This window comes from Asparagus officinalis, chromosome 4, assembly GCF_001876935.1.
Source record: "Asparagus officinalis chromosome 4, Aspof.V1, whole genome shotgun sequence".
Taxonomy (NCBI): domain Eukaryota; kingdom Viridiplantae; phylum Streptophyta; class Magnoliopsida; order Asparagales; family Asparagaceae; genus Asparagus; species Asparagus officinalis.
The window spans coordinates 28293916-28309116 of record NC_033797.1 but is presented as its reverse complement, the minus strand read 5'-3'; the positions used below and the strand labels follow the sequence as shown (position 1 = coordinate 28309116).

The window sequence follows — 15201 nt, the reverse complement described above, 5'->3', positions numbered from 1 at the left end:
AGCGCAGGAGTGTAAGGGGCTGTTTGTTTCGTTTTCCCCGGAATCCAAAATCCACTTTCCTTCACTTTTTCACTTTCCTCCACTTTTCAAAACTCACTTTCCTTCACTTTCTCCATTTTCCTCCAATAATATTGTGACAACTCATCCCATCACATCTCATTTCATACTTTTAAAAATAAACAAAACACAAGAAATGAGTCACATCAATCAACTCATCTAAGGGGCTGTTTGGTTGTATGTTTTTATCATGTAAAAGGATGGAAAGTGTAAAAAAGTGGGTCCCAATGTCAGCATTCATCACTTTCAATTGTTTGTTTGTAGTTGTGAAAATAGTGTAAAGTGATTTCATATGCTGATGTGGCTTGTAAAGTGATTTCAAAAAAAAAAACATGATTTTAGGAGAAAGCTGACATTGAAATCAGGAAAAAATAATAAAAAATAATTCCAACCAATATGATCATTTGTGTAGGGACCACTTTTTACACTTTCCAAACAAACAATTAAAGTTACATTTGCAAACCAAACAAGCCATTTATGATTCCAATGGAATAAAAAACAAACAAAGAAAAGTATAAAAGTAAAATTGATAAGGTGGACAACAACTTTCCAAGTTGTGTCATAAATACACAACTTTACCAACAACAACCAAACAGCCCCTAACTCACTTTCCCTCACTTTTCTTCATTTTCTATCATCTTTAAAAATTACTCACATCATCCAATAATATGGTGACAACTCATCACATCTCATTAAAATTTTCTTACATCACTTTCCTCCAAAAAAACAAGGAAATTGATTTTCCTAAGTATGTGTCACATCATCCAATAATATAATGACAACTCATCTCATCTCATATATTTTCTCACACTTTTAAGAATGAACCAAACACAAGAAAAAAATCTAAACAAGAAAAGTGGAGGAAAACATCAAAAATTACTCACATCAACCAATAATATGTGACAACTCATTTTCTCCCTCACTTTTTCGGTTATAGCTTTGACAAACCAAACATCTGAAAGTGGAGGAAAACATCAAAATTCACCTTCTTTTCCCCCAATTTTCCCACTTTCGGTCTTTTTTTTTTCGAAACAAACAGACCCTAAAATTAAAATAAAATGAAAATAACCTTCATAGTCTATGAAGAATTCTAACGCAACACTTTCAGTTGCTCGTTTAGTGTTTGTAATAGGGTGTTTTACTCATGGCTATCTTATTATCCTGATTACATTATTAAGGACATTGAGACAGATGTAAGCTCTGTTTGAAGTTGTATACATTCCTATTTTTCCATAAACAAAATTATGAAGACTTATTTTTGTTTATAAGTTATATATATGGGGTGTTTGCTTGCATGCAAGCGAAAAGATGAAAGTGAAAAAAATGGTTTTTTTTTGACAAGTGTTTGTTCGCATGCAAGTAGTTATGGAAAATGACATCCAACAAAAGTTATCATATAGGATTTAATGCAATCTTGACTTCTTGTAAAAAATTGTGAAGTCACATGAAAGTGACAAGAACAATAACCAATTTTAATTAAAGTATTTTAACTTTATTTACAAATTAATCCTACGTTGTCACGTCATCTTTAGATTGTACTTTCAACAATGATTTCGGTTTCTAAACAAATACTATATTTCACTTGCATGTTGACGTAAATGTGAAAATCATTTGAAAAAAAGATAACTTGCACATTTTTAATCCACTTCTAAACTGCTGAACACCCCCCATATAAGGCCAAAAAAGTTTATTAGTTTTAGTGAATATCATCAATATTTGAAGAATAATGGTAACTACACTCATAAAAGCCACACTATATGAAATAGAATAAGGAATTTACTGAAAACTTATGATTTTTGAAAATGGGATGGATTTTAGGTGGATCTCAATTCATGTGGCTTTTATTGAGGTTGAGTCCTCGCAATGCTGTGAGGGCTTGAACTTGAGCTTCCCCTTGGAAGACGACCTTAATCAAAATACCCCCATTATAAAAAAAAAATTAGCTAAATTTATAAACATGTATCAAATTACAAGTTATTTTCTCGAACGGTAGTAATTTCCAAGAAAATAAATAAAAAAATGTTAAAACCTATTGATCATTTTCAATATACAAGCCCAATTCCGGCCCATTAGACTAATCCAGGTCAAAAAAATGGTCCGAACCAGTCCACCCTCAGTCAGATCCACAGCGAATCCTCACCTGCCTCTTAAAAAAGTTAATTAATTAATTAAAACCCAATGGTATTCTCCTCCTCTTTCTGTCCTCTGAACATAATAAATCTCAGCAGCAAGCTGTTCTCTATCCGCAGTAAAGCATCCTCCTCCATCTCCCCCCCTCAGCAACAAATTAGGGCTAGGGTTTACGATGGAGAATTCAGAGAAGGCGATGACGCTCAAGATCTTCAACTCGATGACGAAGGAGAAGGAGGTTTTCAAGCCCAAGGAAGAAGGGAAAGTGGGGATGTACGTTTGCGGCGTTACCCCCTACGATTTCAGCCACATCGGCCATGCTAGGGCTTACGTCGCCTTCGATGTTCTTTACAGGTCAATTTTGTTTCCCCTCTAGTTTTCCCCCCAATTTGGATTTTTTTTCTTCTTGAAATCGGATCGTTTGCTGTGAATTGGACTCCTAAATTAGGGTTACTAGTAGTTGATTTCTGTACTTGGGCCGATGTTTCGATGGATTTTGGTTATTAGCTCTTGGGGGCTTACATCCTGTTCATCAATTTGGGAAGATTTAGATTTTTACAAGTTGGGAGTAACATAATAGGGACTGGACGCTTTCGAAGGATTTCTTTCCCCTTATTCAGTTATAGGGCCTTCTTCCAATATATAGAAGGAGTACATTTAAAGGTGGAAATTTTAGTAGGTTAAAGCATGATGTATGCTCTGATCCAGATCAGTAAGCGGCAGTGCTACGTGATACAAAAGAAGAAATTAGTAACTGGAAGGGAAAATAGTAATTGGAGAATTAATAGCTACTTATGCTTTGTATGCTCACTTCTTGTTCTAATTATTGCTTATCAGAAGATTTGTACCCTATAATTTACATATGTTTTGAATCAAATTTGAGATAATCCATCTTGTCAAATTTATTTGCTTTCCCTATATGAAAGCATTGCTACCGTCTGTAAATACACATCATCAGCATCATCATTGTTTTTAAGTACTCGTTATTTATAAATTTTAGTTTGGAATTTTGCATTGATATCTTTGACACAGTCTTTTATTATTCTATCAAAATGATTGTCTCTTGTGTATTGATTCAGAGCAGGTACCTGAAATATTTGGGTTATGAGGTCAAATACGTGCGCAACTTTACAGACATTGATGACAAGGTATGCATACTTTAGGAGCTTCTTTATTCCCTAAACTATTAAGGGATTACAAATTTCACAAAACTATCATTTGGTGGATTTTTTTAAATATCTTTTCCTATTTCCCCCATTGTTGAAATTCCTTAATTTTTGTGATGGTAGGTTTGTTAATGCAATAATACCAGAAGATTGTTAGGACTCGTCCGTTTTAGTCATTTGTTTAGAGGAAGCTTTGGGTGAAAAAACAGTTGAGAGGAGTTGTCGCAGCTTAGGTTGCTATAGAAGCTCCTTTGATTCTTTTTTTGGCATTGCTGGAGCTCCTCCTGAAATCACTAACAAACCAAAGCTTGATGCTCTGATGATCCACTGATGCTTATGTTAGTGACTTGGAGAAGAATGTGGAAATCTAATCAAAATAAGAATGAAATTAGACTTAGTTTTCTTGCCACTATTACCTTTTTGTATACTAACTTGGAAGGGTAGATTGAGGAAAGAGGGAAGTTCACGTGGCGTCATTTGGTCAGTCCAAACGAGCGTAAGGAAGATTCCTCTATAATTTAATTGTCCATGTGTCCCTCTGGCACGAGTAGAGGTTGTTATGATGGCAAGGGAGGGCATGGAGAGAATAATCTTGATGGTTGCGTTGGTGTCCTCACGCGAGTTAGGTAGGATTCACTAGCTCACGTGGGAAGAGATTTGATTTTATACTGTTGCTAAGGATGCGGTTGCTGAGTAGGGTTTGAATCATGATGATCGGTATGTTCTTGGACGAGCTGGCGGTGACCGACCTCTAGCAAAGGATGAACAGCCATGGTCCTCGGCACGGTGCGTGGTGCTCATCTCGTCGTTGATCTTTCCGCTAGAGATGTGGTGTCTTGCTATCTGTTGGATAGGGCCTCTTAATTGTGTGCGTCTTTATATATGTCGATAAAATCTAGGGAAAGGATGTGTTTTCTCTTTTCTTGACTTGTGTCTATACATTAGATGTGTTATGCCTTTTCTTTTGATACCTGCATGTTGACGGTTAATATGGCACCTTGCAAATTTATTATCCTTCTGTAGGACTAGAGCGAAGTAGAAATAGCATCTGAGAGGAAGAAAGGAACTATATCCATAACTAACACAAAGGCTTTGATTTGATAATGCCTGCACAAATGCTTGCTCTATGATGATTGCACTACTATATTCTAGTTCTTCTCAAATAGCATGATCTACCTTTCGTGGTATATAATAATCAATATTCATAGTGATGTACTTTAGCAGCTATTTTACGACTATACTTTCATTTTCCCCCTTATGCTATGATGAGGAAAACTTTGCAATACTTTTTTGCTTCTTAGTTAATATTCTGAGAACAATTTTGTTAATAAGAAAGAGCATGGTTATTTCGCAAGGTTATTTTTCATTTCCTTTTCAATCTTTGCCTCAAATGTGTTTCATTGCCATTTCATAATGTTGCAAGATTCAATTCCTTTGATAGGAGCTCATTTACGTTGGAATTATATTGTACTCATACCCAAGAGGCTGTTTCACAGATCATTAAAAGAGCAAATGAAGCAGGTGAAAATCCATTAACTTTGAGTGATCGGTTTTCCAATGAATTTCTCCAAGATATGGCTGAACTTCAATGCTTACCTCCTACATATGAACCTCGAGTGTCTGATCACATGGACCAGATCAAAGACATGATAACTAAGGTACTATTTGATCCATGTGCATTTAATTTAAAATGGCTAGTGGAATTTTCATGTACATTTAATTTGCCGCTGTAAATATTAGATGTGCTTAAAGTATATTGATGCTATCATAATTCCTGTACTGTTATAGTTGTTAAGCTTAGTTGAAAAGTATCAAATGCCTTTTCCTTAGCTTCATTAGATTTTCTTCCCTTTTGATTATTCCTTTATTGCATTATATTATATAATGATATATGATCCTATTAATGTTGTTCGTTAGGGTTGGCAGAAAGATTACCTGTTCCCCTGAGCAGAGGACATAGGATAAATAATGTTTGAGATGTAAAGTCGAGTCCATTTGCTGATCCTTAGGTAAAGGTAATCAGTGGCCGGCTTTCAAATGTGATGATGGTAAAAAGAAATAACATCATCTGGTGACCGTAAAATTTGTAGTGAACTTAAGCAGTATTCCTTCTTTACATACTTCTGCAAACCTCAAAAAGTTCATTGCCAATGGTGACACGTGGTGCCAACAATGGCATCAAGTCATGGATCATGAATAAACTATTTCCCTAGAGTAAGAAAGTGCATCAATGAGATGTTTTCAAGGATTCTTATTGACTGAAAATATGGTATTATTGATTTTGTCAACTTCTTAGAAAATCTAATGTTCCTTATTCTACCTGTTAAAATGTGAGAAAATCACATTTGTTTGAAAATCTGAACTATCCTAGGCATACTAGATGCTATCTAAACCCAGATCTCCTATTACTTCACGTTCCTTGAAGGTTTCTGTTTATGTTGAACCCATCTTGTAGTTCTAGACATCAATTTTACTTGAATACTGACAAAAGTTCAAATTCTTTAAGTCCTGGCTTGCTAGAAATACCATCCATCACCTTTAACAAGCCTCTTCATTCTCTATCATGAGCACTGCTTCCACCCCTTGATATCATGCATAGGTAGATCATTCCTTGAAAATTTCGCAGCTCCTACAGATTTTTGCTTCGTACTAATTGCTAATGGTAGTCTGAATTCATAGGACAACTTTCACGGTACATACTACAAATGAATCTAGGACAAGGTTGCTAGCAGAATCATAGGGATCCCAACACTTTCGGTTTGATTCTGCATGGGAAAACACTAGCCTTTACTGTTAATCAGGAGACAGGGACATACGTGATGAGCACTTCAATGGATCAAAGATGGCTTGTTAGATGCATGGGATACGTTCAAGTACTCTCTGTTTGATTCTGGATAAGTGGTTTCCTTGAGAACTATTCCTTTGATGCAAGCTATGAGTATCTCGGAGTCTTTTTTCCTGTTTTCGTTCTTTCCTCAAAAGTTTGGATATTTTGAATCACTTTTCTGCTTTCAGGCTGTTCGGATATATTGATTTTCTGCTTCCAGTGTGTTATTTTGCAAATCAAAGCGTTGGACTAATTATAATTATTAGATGACTTTTAAAAGTATCTTTACTCTACGGGATGTTAGATTAGTTTACTAGTATGATGGCTGTGTGCAATTCATTTTGTTATTTTGTTCTGGATGTTCTGTCGAATGTTGGATAGCCAGCATAAGAGAGGCATTTGTGCATGCTGAATTTCACTTGATTTTGAAGAAATTTTTTTATTACTATAAAACAGTAAGTCAGTAACCATTATTGAAATGTCAGCGAAATTTGGATTTAGATCCTACATACAGGATCAGATCCATGCAAGGGAAATCTGATTATAACATGATAGACGAGAAATACTATACTTAATGGGTGCTTCATCTAAGAAAGAAATAGATTACCACTCTTATTATTCTGATTATGTTGCATTCCTTCATATATAAACATTTATATCCAAATTTCATCTCTCTTCTTTGTTACCTGAGATTGTCTACATTTTGATAGGTCCATAGCCTCAGCACGCAAAAAAAAAAAAAAACCATATAACCACAACTTGCATTAAATAAAAAAAATCATCAGTACGATTTATGTTAATTGTAATTGCTGCAACTTTTGGTGATTTCTATAGGTGTTATGTACATAATTGCAACTCTTTGTTTCTTATTGAAACCGTTTCTGATGACTCCTGTTTTCCGGCAGATTATTGATAATAAATGTGCCTATGTTGTTGAGGGAGATGTTTACTTCTCTGTCGACAACTTTCCCGATTACTGCTGTTTATCTAGGCGGAAACTGGATGATAACCGTGCAGGTGGGGGTGGTCGTGTCACTGTTGACCCAAGAAAGAAAAATCCTGCAGACTTTGCTTTATGGAAGGTGAAATACTTCTTATCATTTTTTTCCACAATTTGTTTATTCTCATCCAGTATCTAACTTATACTACATTATGACAGTCAGCAAAGCCTGGTGAACCAAGCTGGGAAAGCCCCTGGGGCCCTGGAAGACCAGGATGGCATATTGAGTGCAGTGCAATGGGTTCTCACTATTTAGGTCCTTCCTTTGATATTCACGGTGGAGGAATGGATTTGATATTTCCTCATCATGAAAATGAAATTGCGCAAAGTCGTGCTGCCTGTCCCGAGAGCAAAGTAAATTATTGGATGCACAATGGCTTTGTTAACAAAGACAATCAGAAGATGTCCAAATCAGATAATAACTTCTTCACAATCCGTGATGTAAGGATGCTTAACTTTGTTAGCATGCTGTTCCTTTTCCCTCTTTTATTTATTGTTTCTTGGAATATTTTAGTTAATCAACATTATTTGTCATATAGATTATTGCCATCTATCATCCACTGGCTTTAAGATTTTTCTTAATGCGCACCCATTATCGATCGGATGTTAATTATTCTGACAGGCAGCTGGATACAGCATCTGATCGTGTTTTCTATATATATCAGGTAAGTTCAGCTTTGTTTTCTTAATGCCGTGCATATTACGCTTGTCTATATTGTATGTATGAATGCATGTATATTTTCTCGATGATGATTTTTTTATGAGGTAAGTCCCATATCTTAGGCTAGAAGTGCCACAATTTTTATGACAAGATTTTTTTTTTAATTTATTGCAGACTCTTCATGATTGTGAAGTTGCACTATCACCGTTTTGTGATGTCTACTCTAAGGCACAAGTCTCTGCTGAAGCCCAAAAACTGGTCGAGGAATTCCATGAAGATTTCCTGGATTCCATGTCTGATGATTTACATACAGCTATTGTTTTGGATAAACTTGAGAATGTACTTAAGGCAATAAACGGTACTTTGAGGAAGTTCAAGGCATGGTTTCATCTGCTGCAGAAAACCCAGGATTTACACTTCTTTATTCTATTTTACATGTTTTTCATTTCAGTTTTTATTTTAAATAAATCTACTTAGACATGTGAATTGAGGCTTTCAAGCGCTGTAACTAATTATATCAATTGCATGTCTTAGATGGATATGAAGTTTCCAAAAATATATAATATTGCTCTTCCCGTTCTCTTTAGTAGCTTGAAATTTAATTATGTCAAAAATATATCCTTAAGTTTCACTTACATTACACTATGATGATACCTTTTACTACGTGACCGTTGGAGTTTCCATCTAACTTCGATCATGCGATTATCATTTGATTAAATTTACATAGTATATACTTCGATTTAAAAGGATTCTTTCGAAGCCTCCTTTTCCTTTTTCTTCCTCTATTTAAGAGAGAATCCTTCGTGGATTCCTCTCCATTTAATTACTTCACCTGACCCATATGCAAAAGAATATTTGCTTATCAGAATTTTGGGAATGCAGTGTTGCGAAATGTGGAAATTTGGGTAGCATGTTAAAAAAAAACAGTAATAAATGGGTGGAAATACCATTTCATGCCTTCACCGTTAACAATGTTAATGCTCCTTCAAAGGGTCAAAAACCTTATGGGCAAATTTTAACTTCAGGATACTAAAATTTGAAAATAGGTTAGAACTTTAGGGCATCAAAGTGAAAATAACCCTTTTTTGAGAAAAATCTTGTATCAAATAATTTGATACAAATTATTTATGAGTCATTTATCTTTAATAGAAACATACGCACCCGTTTATTACCCATTTATCTTTAATAGAAAAATCTTGTATCAAATAATTTGATACAAACTATTTAAGGGTCATTTAGTGGGTGGGGAAATGGGTTTGGGTCAAGTTTGCCATCACTAATCAAATTCACTGTCTACTAAAGGATTTATGATCTGATAATTTTGCTAATTGCATCCTTTGGCAGGCTATGGAGTTCTCATAATTTACAATCTCAATCACTAAACTATCTGCAGGGAAAGCAGCAGCAGCAACGGTTGTTTAAAGATCTTATTGCATACGAAAAAGAAGTCAAGGAGGTTCTTGGTACTCTAGGCTTCATGTCATCTTCTACTTGTTCTGAGGTACTACACTTTTTAGGCCGGGAACACAAAGTTCTATTTATTTTTAGCAAGAAGTTTATACTGTATTGATAACATCTAATCCCCTCTTCTAATATCCAGGTTCTGGAGCAGCTCAAGAAGTTGGCACTGAAGAGAGCAGGGCTCACAGACGAACAAGTACAGGAGAAAATAGAGGAGAGAGCTTTAGCAAGGAAGAACAAGGAATATGAGAAATCGGACTTGATCAGGCAAGAGCTCTATGCAAAGGGCATCTCCCTAATGGATGAACCTAAAGGAACTACTTGGAGACCAAGCGAACCTCCTGAATAGAAATTTGATGAGAGACTAATAAACTTTGAGGTGGGTTCATTTATTTCTCTCCCGCTATACGTAAAGTTGAGATGTATGAAGAGGATGTCAATTAGATAACTTATTAAGTAGATAAACTTTGGGTTTGATAAACCTGGGGATTTCATTTTGTAACTCGGATGTTAATTCCCTTGAGTGACTTAACTAACTGCCGTTGTATTGACATATTACCATGGATTTTTTTTATTCCCTCTCCCATTTTTTATTAGAATTTAAAAACAGATCAAGAGATTGAGTATTCTTAATGTGATTGGAAATATGCACTTACGTTTATTTTCAGGCGATGTGATCGTTCACCGTGCTTCTGAGCTCTTGATGCGTTTTGGTGGGAACGTTATTGTTTTCTTACGTCTTTTATTATCTGTTTGTTTGCTTCTCATCTGGCTTCCTTGCTAATAATGCAGACTGCGAGTCCTGTAGTTCTGCATTTGCTCTGTCTTATGCTGGCGCTTTGATGGGTAAATACTCAAGAGTAAACAGTGGCCGCGTCAATCTAAGTTGCAAGAGTTGTTGGGAAATTTAATATTCTTGAGTTAGACTAATATCCTACTTTTGGATTCAGATGATTATTATCTATGGGGAAATCCTCTTCAGATATTATTTGTTCCGGTGTACATGCCATTTCCGATCACAACCTATTCATATTTGTGTGTAGATCCATTAAAAGAGCATACTATTATGAGCGGATGTTGCTATGGTGAATATGAATTAGGTTCTTAAACCCCAAAAAGATTGGCCTCTTTTGACCTTCCAGATTCTTGTAAGCACTTTTGTGATATTGTTGAAATTTAAGGAATGATCCAAGAGATCATGCCAAAATGAGGGGGGAAATGAAAGGGAAAAAAATGCTATCATTTACGAGCAAATGGATGGAAAAAAAAAAAAAAAAGAAGCGCACGTGACAACTTATTGTAATATTCCTATGGAGAACCTTCTATAGAAATCTTACCTGAAGAAAGGAGAAGGAAAAAATCAGTATAAATAGTCTAAATATCAGCTTAAACAAAAGTTAATAATAAATCAACAACTAACACAATGACTACATGTATGAACCTTTTCTTCCTCCTTCCTGTATTATTTTTTTCACCCTATATATTTCGACAGCGGTACGTAGAAGACGAGCAAAAACGCTAGATTGTTAACATTAGATTAGTATATTTATTACTGGATGCTCGTGTGACGAATCTTTTTGTAGTCTGAATGAAATTTCTTTGAGATTTTCTCAACTTAAAAACCGACATAATTTATGTTTAACCAGTTCTTTATACAGTAATCTAGAGGTGTTTGGTCGGTAGACACGTCGGAGGATATCCCATTGGGTTTGGTTACGTGAAAAAAAATACCCGACCCGAGCAAGGTTTCTCCATCCGTGCCAAATTGCCACGCAAGGCTCGCAAGTCCAACTTATTTGCACGGGTTAAACATGTCATTCCCAAGGTTTTACTTTCAAAATCAGCGAACTTGTTGTTAGTGGAGTCTGAATTACACAAAGAATATACATAGTGTTGAGATTCAGAACTTAACCTTTAGAATTGCACTCGATTACAAACGGTAGAGGGCAAAAAGATATTGTTTATTCGATAATTAATTTTTTTTAATTTTTATTTCAAGAACTATGGATAAAAATTTTGCTATAGATAAGATTGGAGGTTGATCGTAATCTATTGATTATAAGTACAGTAATGACCTGACTTACTCCAATAGATAATTATATTGATTGTCGAATTTAATTAAATCTCTACTTATTTTATGTGGGTCCGACGTCCATCATTTCCCACTTTCCACGTCAAATTAATATGCTAATTACATTATGTCATAGCATCTCAACCTCCCTTTTTTTTTTGTCCAAGGATTTCTTCCAACAGAATGAGTGAAATAAAATAAAAACAAATAATTATATCCCCTAATTGTGTTCATGCATCTCCCATCACTTTCAATGTCAAATCATCATATTAAATCCTATCAAGCGTTAGTCATCACCATGAGGAAAGGGACTAGTTTTCTTATGTGAACATTATTATCTGCATGGGAAGCTGTTTTATTATGTAATCGAATCTTGGTTGTGGGGAATGATGCAGGGACTTGAGAACAAAGCCGAACTTTTTGTGTATACCAAACCCAACATCGGTAATGTCTTAAATCAATATTGGAATATCTTGAAGGGTATTGTAATTTTTCCTAACTCTTAAGATTTGATTAAAGTATCATATTAGTCTAAAAAGTAATATATATTTATCACTTTAGTCTAAAAAGTAACACGAGCGACACATTAACCTAAAAGTGGTAAATCGGCGACATATAAGCATTTCTGATTGCCGGAGGTAATTTTTAAGAGAAAAATTTAAAGTTTTTTCCATATATGCCTCTCAAACCTTTCATATTTGTAGATTTACCACCTCAAGTTTTAAATTTATTAAAAACTCCTCTCTCCCTCCTCTTTCCCACCATCTCCTCCGTTCTTTTCTTATTCCGATCCTCAACCTGCCTTCATCTTTACCGCTCTCTTCCTCCTTTTCCAATCTCTCTATTAAGGATATTGGCATGTTGATGATTGAGGGACAAAGAGAGACTGAGCGGAGCAAGGAGGAAGAAGAAGTAGGAAAAATGAAGAGATTGAAGGAAGTTAGATTTTTTTTTTTTAAATAAGAGATTGGGAATGGATAGAGCAATGAGGGAGAGAAAGTGTGAGAGATGAACAGGGAGTGGGAGAGAGGAACAGGAGAAGGAGGAAGAGAGGACGAGAGAGAGGAGAGAAGTTGTGGATTGAAAGGAGCTAAAAAAGAATGGAGGAGATGGTAGAAAGGAGAAGATATAACCATAATGCTTTGTTTGGGAGTTAACTAAGGGAAGGGACAGAAAGTTAAATAATTGAAAGGAAATGTGGGGAATGGAAGTAAAAAGATAAAATGTTGTTTGGGAGTTTAATTATGGGAACGGAAGTAAATTTATTTTATCTTGTTTGGGAGTTCTAATAAAGAGGAGGGAAGTAAAGTGAATATAGGCAAAGCTACATAAATATCATTGGATGAGAATGCATCTTGGCCATAGATTTTAGTTTGATAAGGGTATAGTTGTCTTATTACATTGTAAAATTTTACACCCGTTTCCATTACTTCCTCTACTGCCCAAATTGGAGGGGAGAAAAACATGTACAAATTTAACCTTCCATTCCATCTTCTAATCCCTCAAAAAAACTCTCAAATGAGGTGAATATTGTGCGCTGTACGAAAGCGTGCTCGACAACCAAACGAGTCGGTGAGCGATGAGAGAAGAGAAACAAACCAAATTATGAGTGCAATTCACCAAAACACGACACAAATCAAACCAAATACAGAAATTTACGTGGTTCGGCAATTGCCTACGTCTACGGGGAGAGGATGGGGAGATTTCACTATATGGAGGAGAAATACAACGGGTTATGACTCACAAAATTACTCAAATATAACACTAACCAAAGTTCTCTACTCCCTCACAATATCTCCCTCTTAAAGTGCTCAAAACAATGCTAATTCTCTCCTTAAGAAACCCTAAAAAATGTGTTTCTATTTATAACAAAATACAATCCCAAACATGGAGGAATCTAAAAATGAGTTTGTCACACCCGGGTGTGGCACGCACCACACCCCTAAAAACAGGACAGATTCTGTCACACCTGGATGTGACAAACACCACACCCCTGACAACAGGGACAGATTCTGCCACACCTAAGTGTTACAAACACCACACCCCTACCGAATCTTCATGTTTGCTAACACTTTAAACAGACGTCGTTTTTTATAATTCTCCACCTCGATGAAGTGTTCCTAAAACTAAGCCGACACCAACATAAGCACCAATATGTTATCTCACCAAATGCGGCCGCACCAATGTGGTTGCCTACGTACCCCCTCTCCCAAGGGATCAAGCCGCCCGTAGTTCATCCAGATGGCCACGAACGGCCTCAACAATCACGAATTTGTAACAAATTTCTACAATGATCGAACTTGTTATTCGGAACCACCTTTGTGAGCATATCTGCTAGATTGTCTTTTGTGTGGACCTTCACGAGCTCCACATCCCCATCTTCAACATCTCAAATGAAGTGATAACGCATGTCGATATGCTTCATCCTTGCATAAAAGACCTGATTCTTCCCCAAATAAATAGCACTCATGCTATCATAATAAATGGTGACGGGTCGCTGCGAAACACCAAGATCCTGTAAAAGTCCTTAAAGCTAAATCACCTCCTTAACAACCTCCGTAATCACCATATACTCTGCCTCTATCGTAGACAAAGCCACAGTAGACTGCAAAGTACATCTCCAACACATCAGCGCACGGGTAAAAGTGAACACATACCCTGTTGTTGACCGGTGTTTATCCAAATCTCCAGCGTAGTCTGAATCTACATATCTAATATATAGCTACCCACCACTAGTGTCCCACTCAAAAACCAAATCAACGTTGAGAGTACCTCGAATGTACCTCAAAATCCATCTCACGGCATCCCAATGACCCGGACCTGGGTCGTGCATGTATCTAGAAATCATGCTTACTGCTTGTGACAAATCTGACCTCGTACAAACCATGATGTATATCAAACTCCCAACTGTGCTTGCATATGGAGTCGTCAACATCAACTCTCGATCTTCAACTGTCTTCAGTGAAAAGTCAGCTAAAAGGTTCAAATGGGTTTCTAATGGTACACCAACTGGCTTCGTTTTCGTGCTCAAATTGAACCGCTGTAGAACATTCTTTAAATAAGCCACATGTGTCAAACAAATTCAACCCTTGTCTCTACCTCTGCCGATCTCCATCCCCAAAATATGCTTAACTTCACCCAAATCCTTCATCTCAAACTCACTCAAAAGCTGAATCTTTAATCTATCCTGGATCTGGAAGTAGAAGCAACTAACATGTCATCGAAATAAAGTAATAAATAAATGTACGCACCTCCATTCAACTTGTGATAGTACACACATGGATTAAACTAGCTTCTAATGTATGAATGGCCGATCATGAACCCATCGAACCGCTTATACCACCGTCGAGGAAATTGTTTCAAATCGTATAGCGATTTATTTAATCTACAAACCAATTTATCCATCCCTACAGCTCGGAATCCTAATGACTGAGTCATATAGATTTCTTTATCAAGTTCACCATGAATAAATATTGTTTTTACATCTAACTGACCTAACTCTAAACCATATTGTGCCACCAAAGCTAGCAAAATCTGAATCGGAGAATGTTTCACCACTTGAGAGAAAAACTCATTATAATCAATACATTCCTCCTGTGCATAGCCCTTCGTAACCAACCTAGCTTTGAACCTCACGGGAGTGCCTTCAATGTCCTCCTTCTTTGTATACACCAATTTGTAACCAATTGTCTTTCGTCCTTTTGGAAGCTTGACAAGCTCTCATGTGTCGTTCATATGAAGAGACTCTATCTCCTTCTACATAGCCACCTGCCACAGATCAGCCTCCGAACTCTTCTCGGCCTCTCTGAATATAATAGGAACCATCTC

The 15201-nt window shown here is 36.2% G+C and overlaps 1 protein-coding gene across 1 annotated transcript; it reads left to right on the top strand.

Moving 5' to 3' along the window:
• Nucleotides 2251–9928, top strand: LOC109837061 (cysteine--tRNA ligase, chloroplastic/mitochondrial-like). The gene is made up of 9 exons (XM_020405146.1): nt 2251–2541; nt 3272–3335; nt 4850–5011; nt 7086–7262; nt 7340–7621; nt 7720–7845; nt 8016–8219; nt 9235–9342; nt 9442–9928. The coding sequence occupies exons 1-9, from the start codon at nt 2363–2365 to the stop codon at nt 9649–9651; spliced, it is 1512 nt and encodes a 503-aa protein (XP_020260735.1). The 5' UTR covers nt 2251–2362; the 3' UTR covers nt 9652–9928.

What these genes read in the sequence shown, in the direction of transcription:
- LOC109837061 (XM_020405146.1), top strand. Translation starts at nt 2,363, where the DNA reads ATGGAGAATTCAGAGAAGGCGATGACGCTCAAGATCTTCAACTCGATG. An exon ending in GCCTTCGATGTTCTTTACAG is followed by an intron (nt 2,542 to 3,271) that starts GTCAATTTTGTT and finishes GATTCAGAGCAG; the next exon opens with GTACCTGAAATATTTGGGTT. An exon ending in TCAAAGACATGATAACTAAG is followed by an intron (nt 5,012 to 7,085) that starts GTACTATTTGAT and finishes GTTTTCCGGCAG; the next exon opens with ATTATTGATAATAAATGTGC.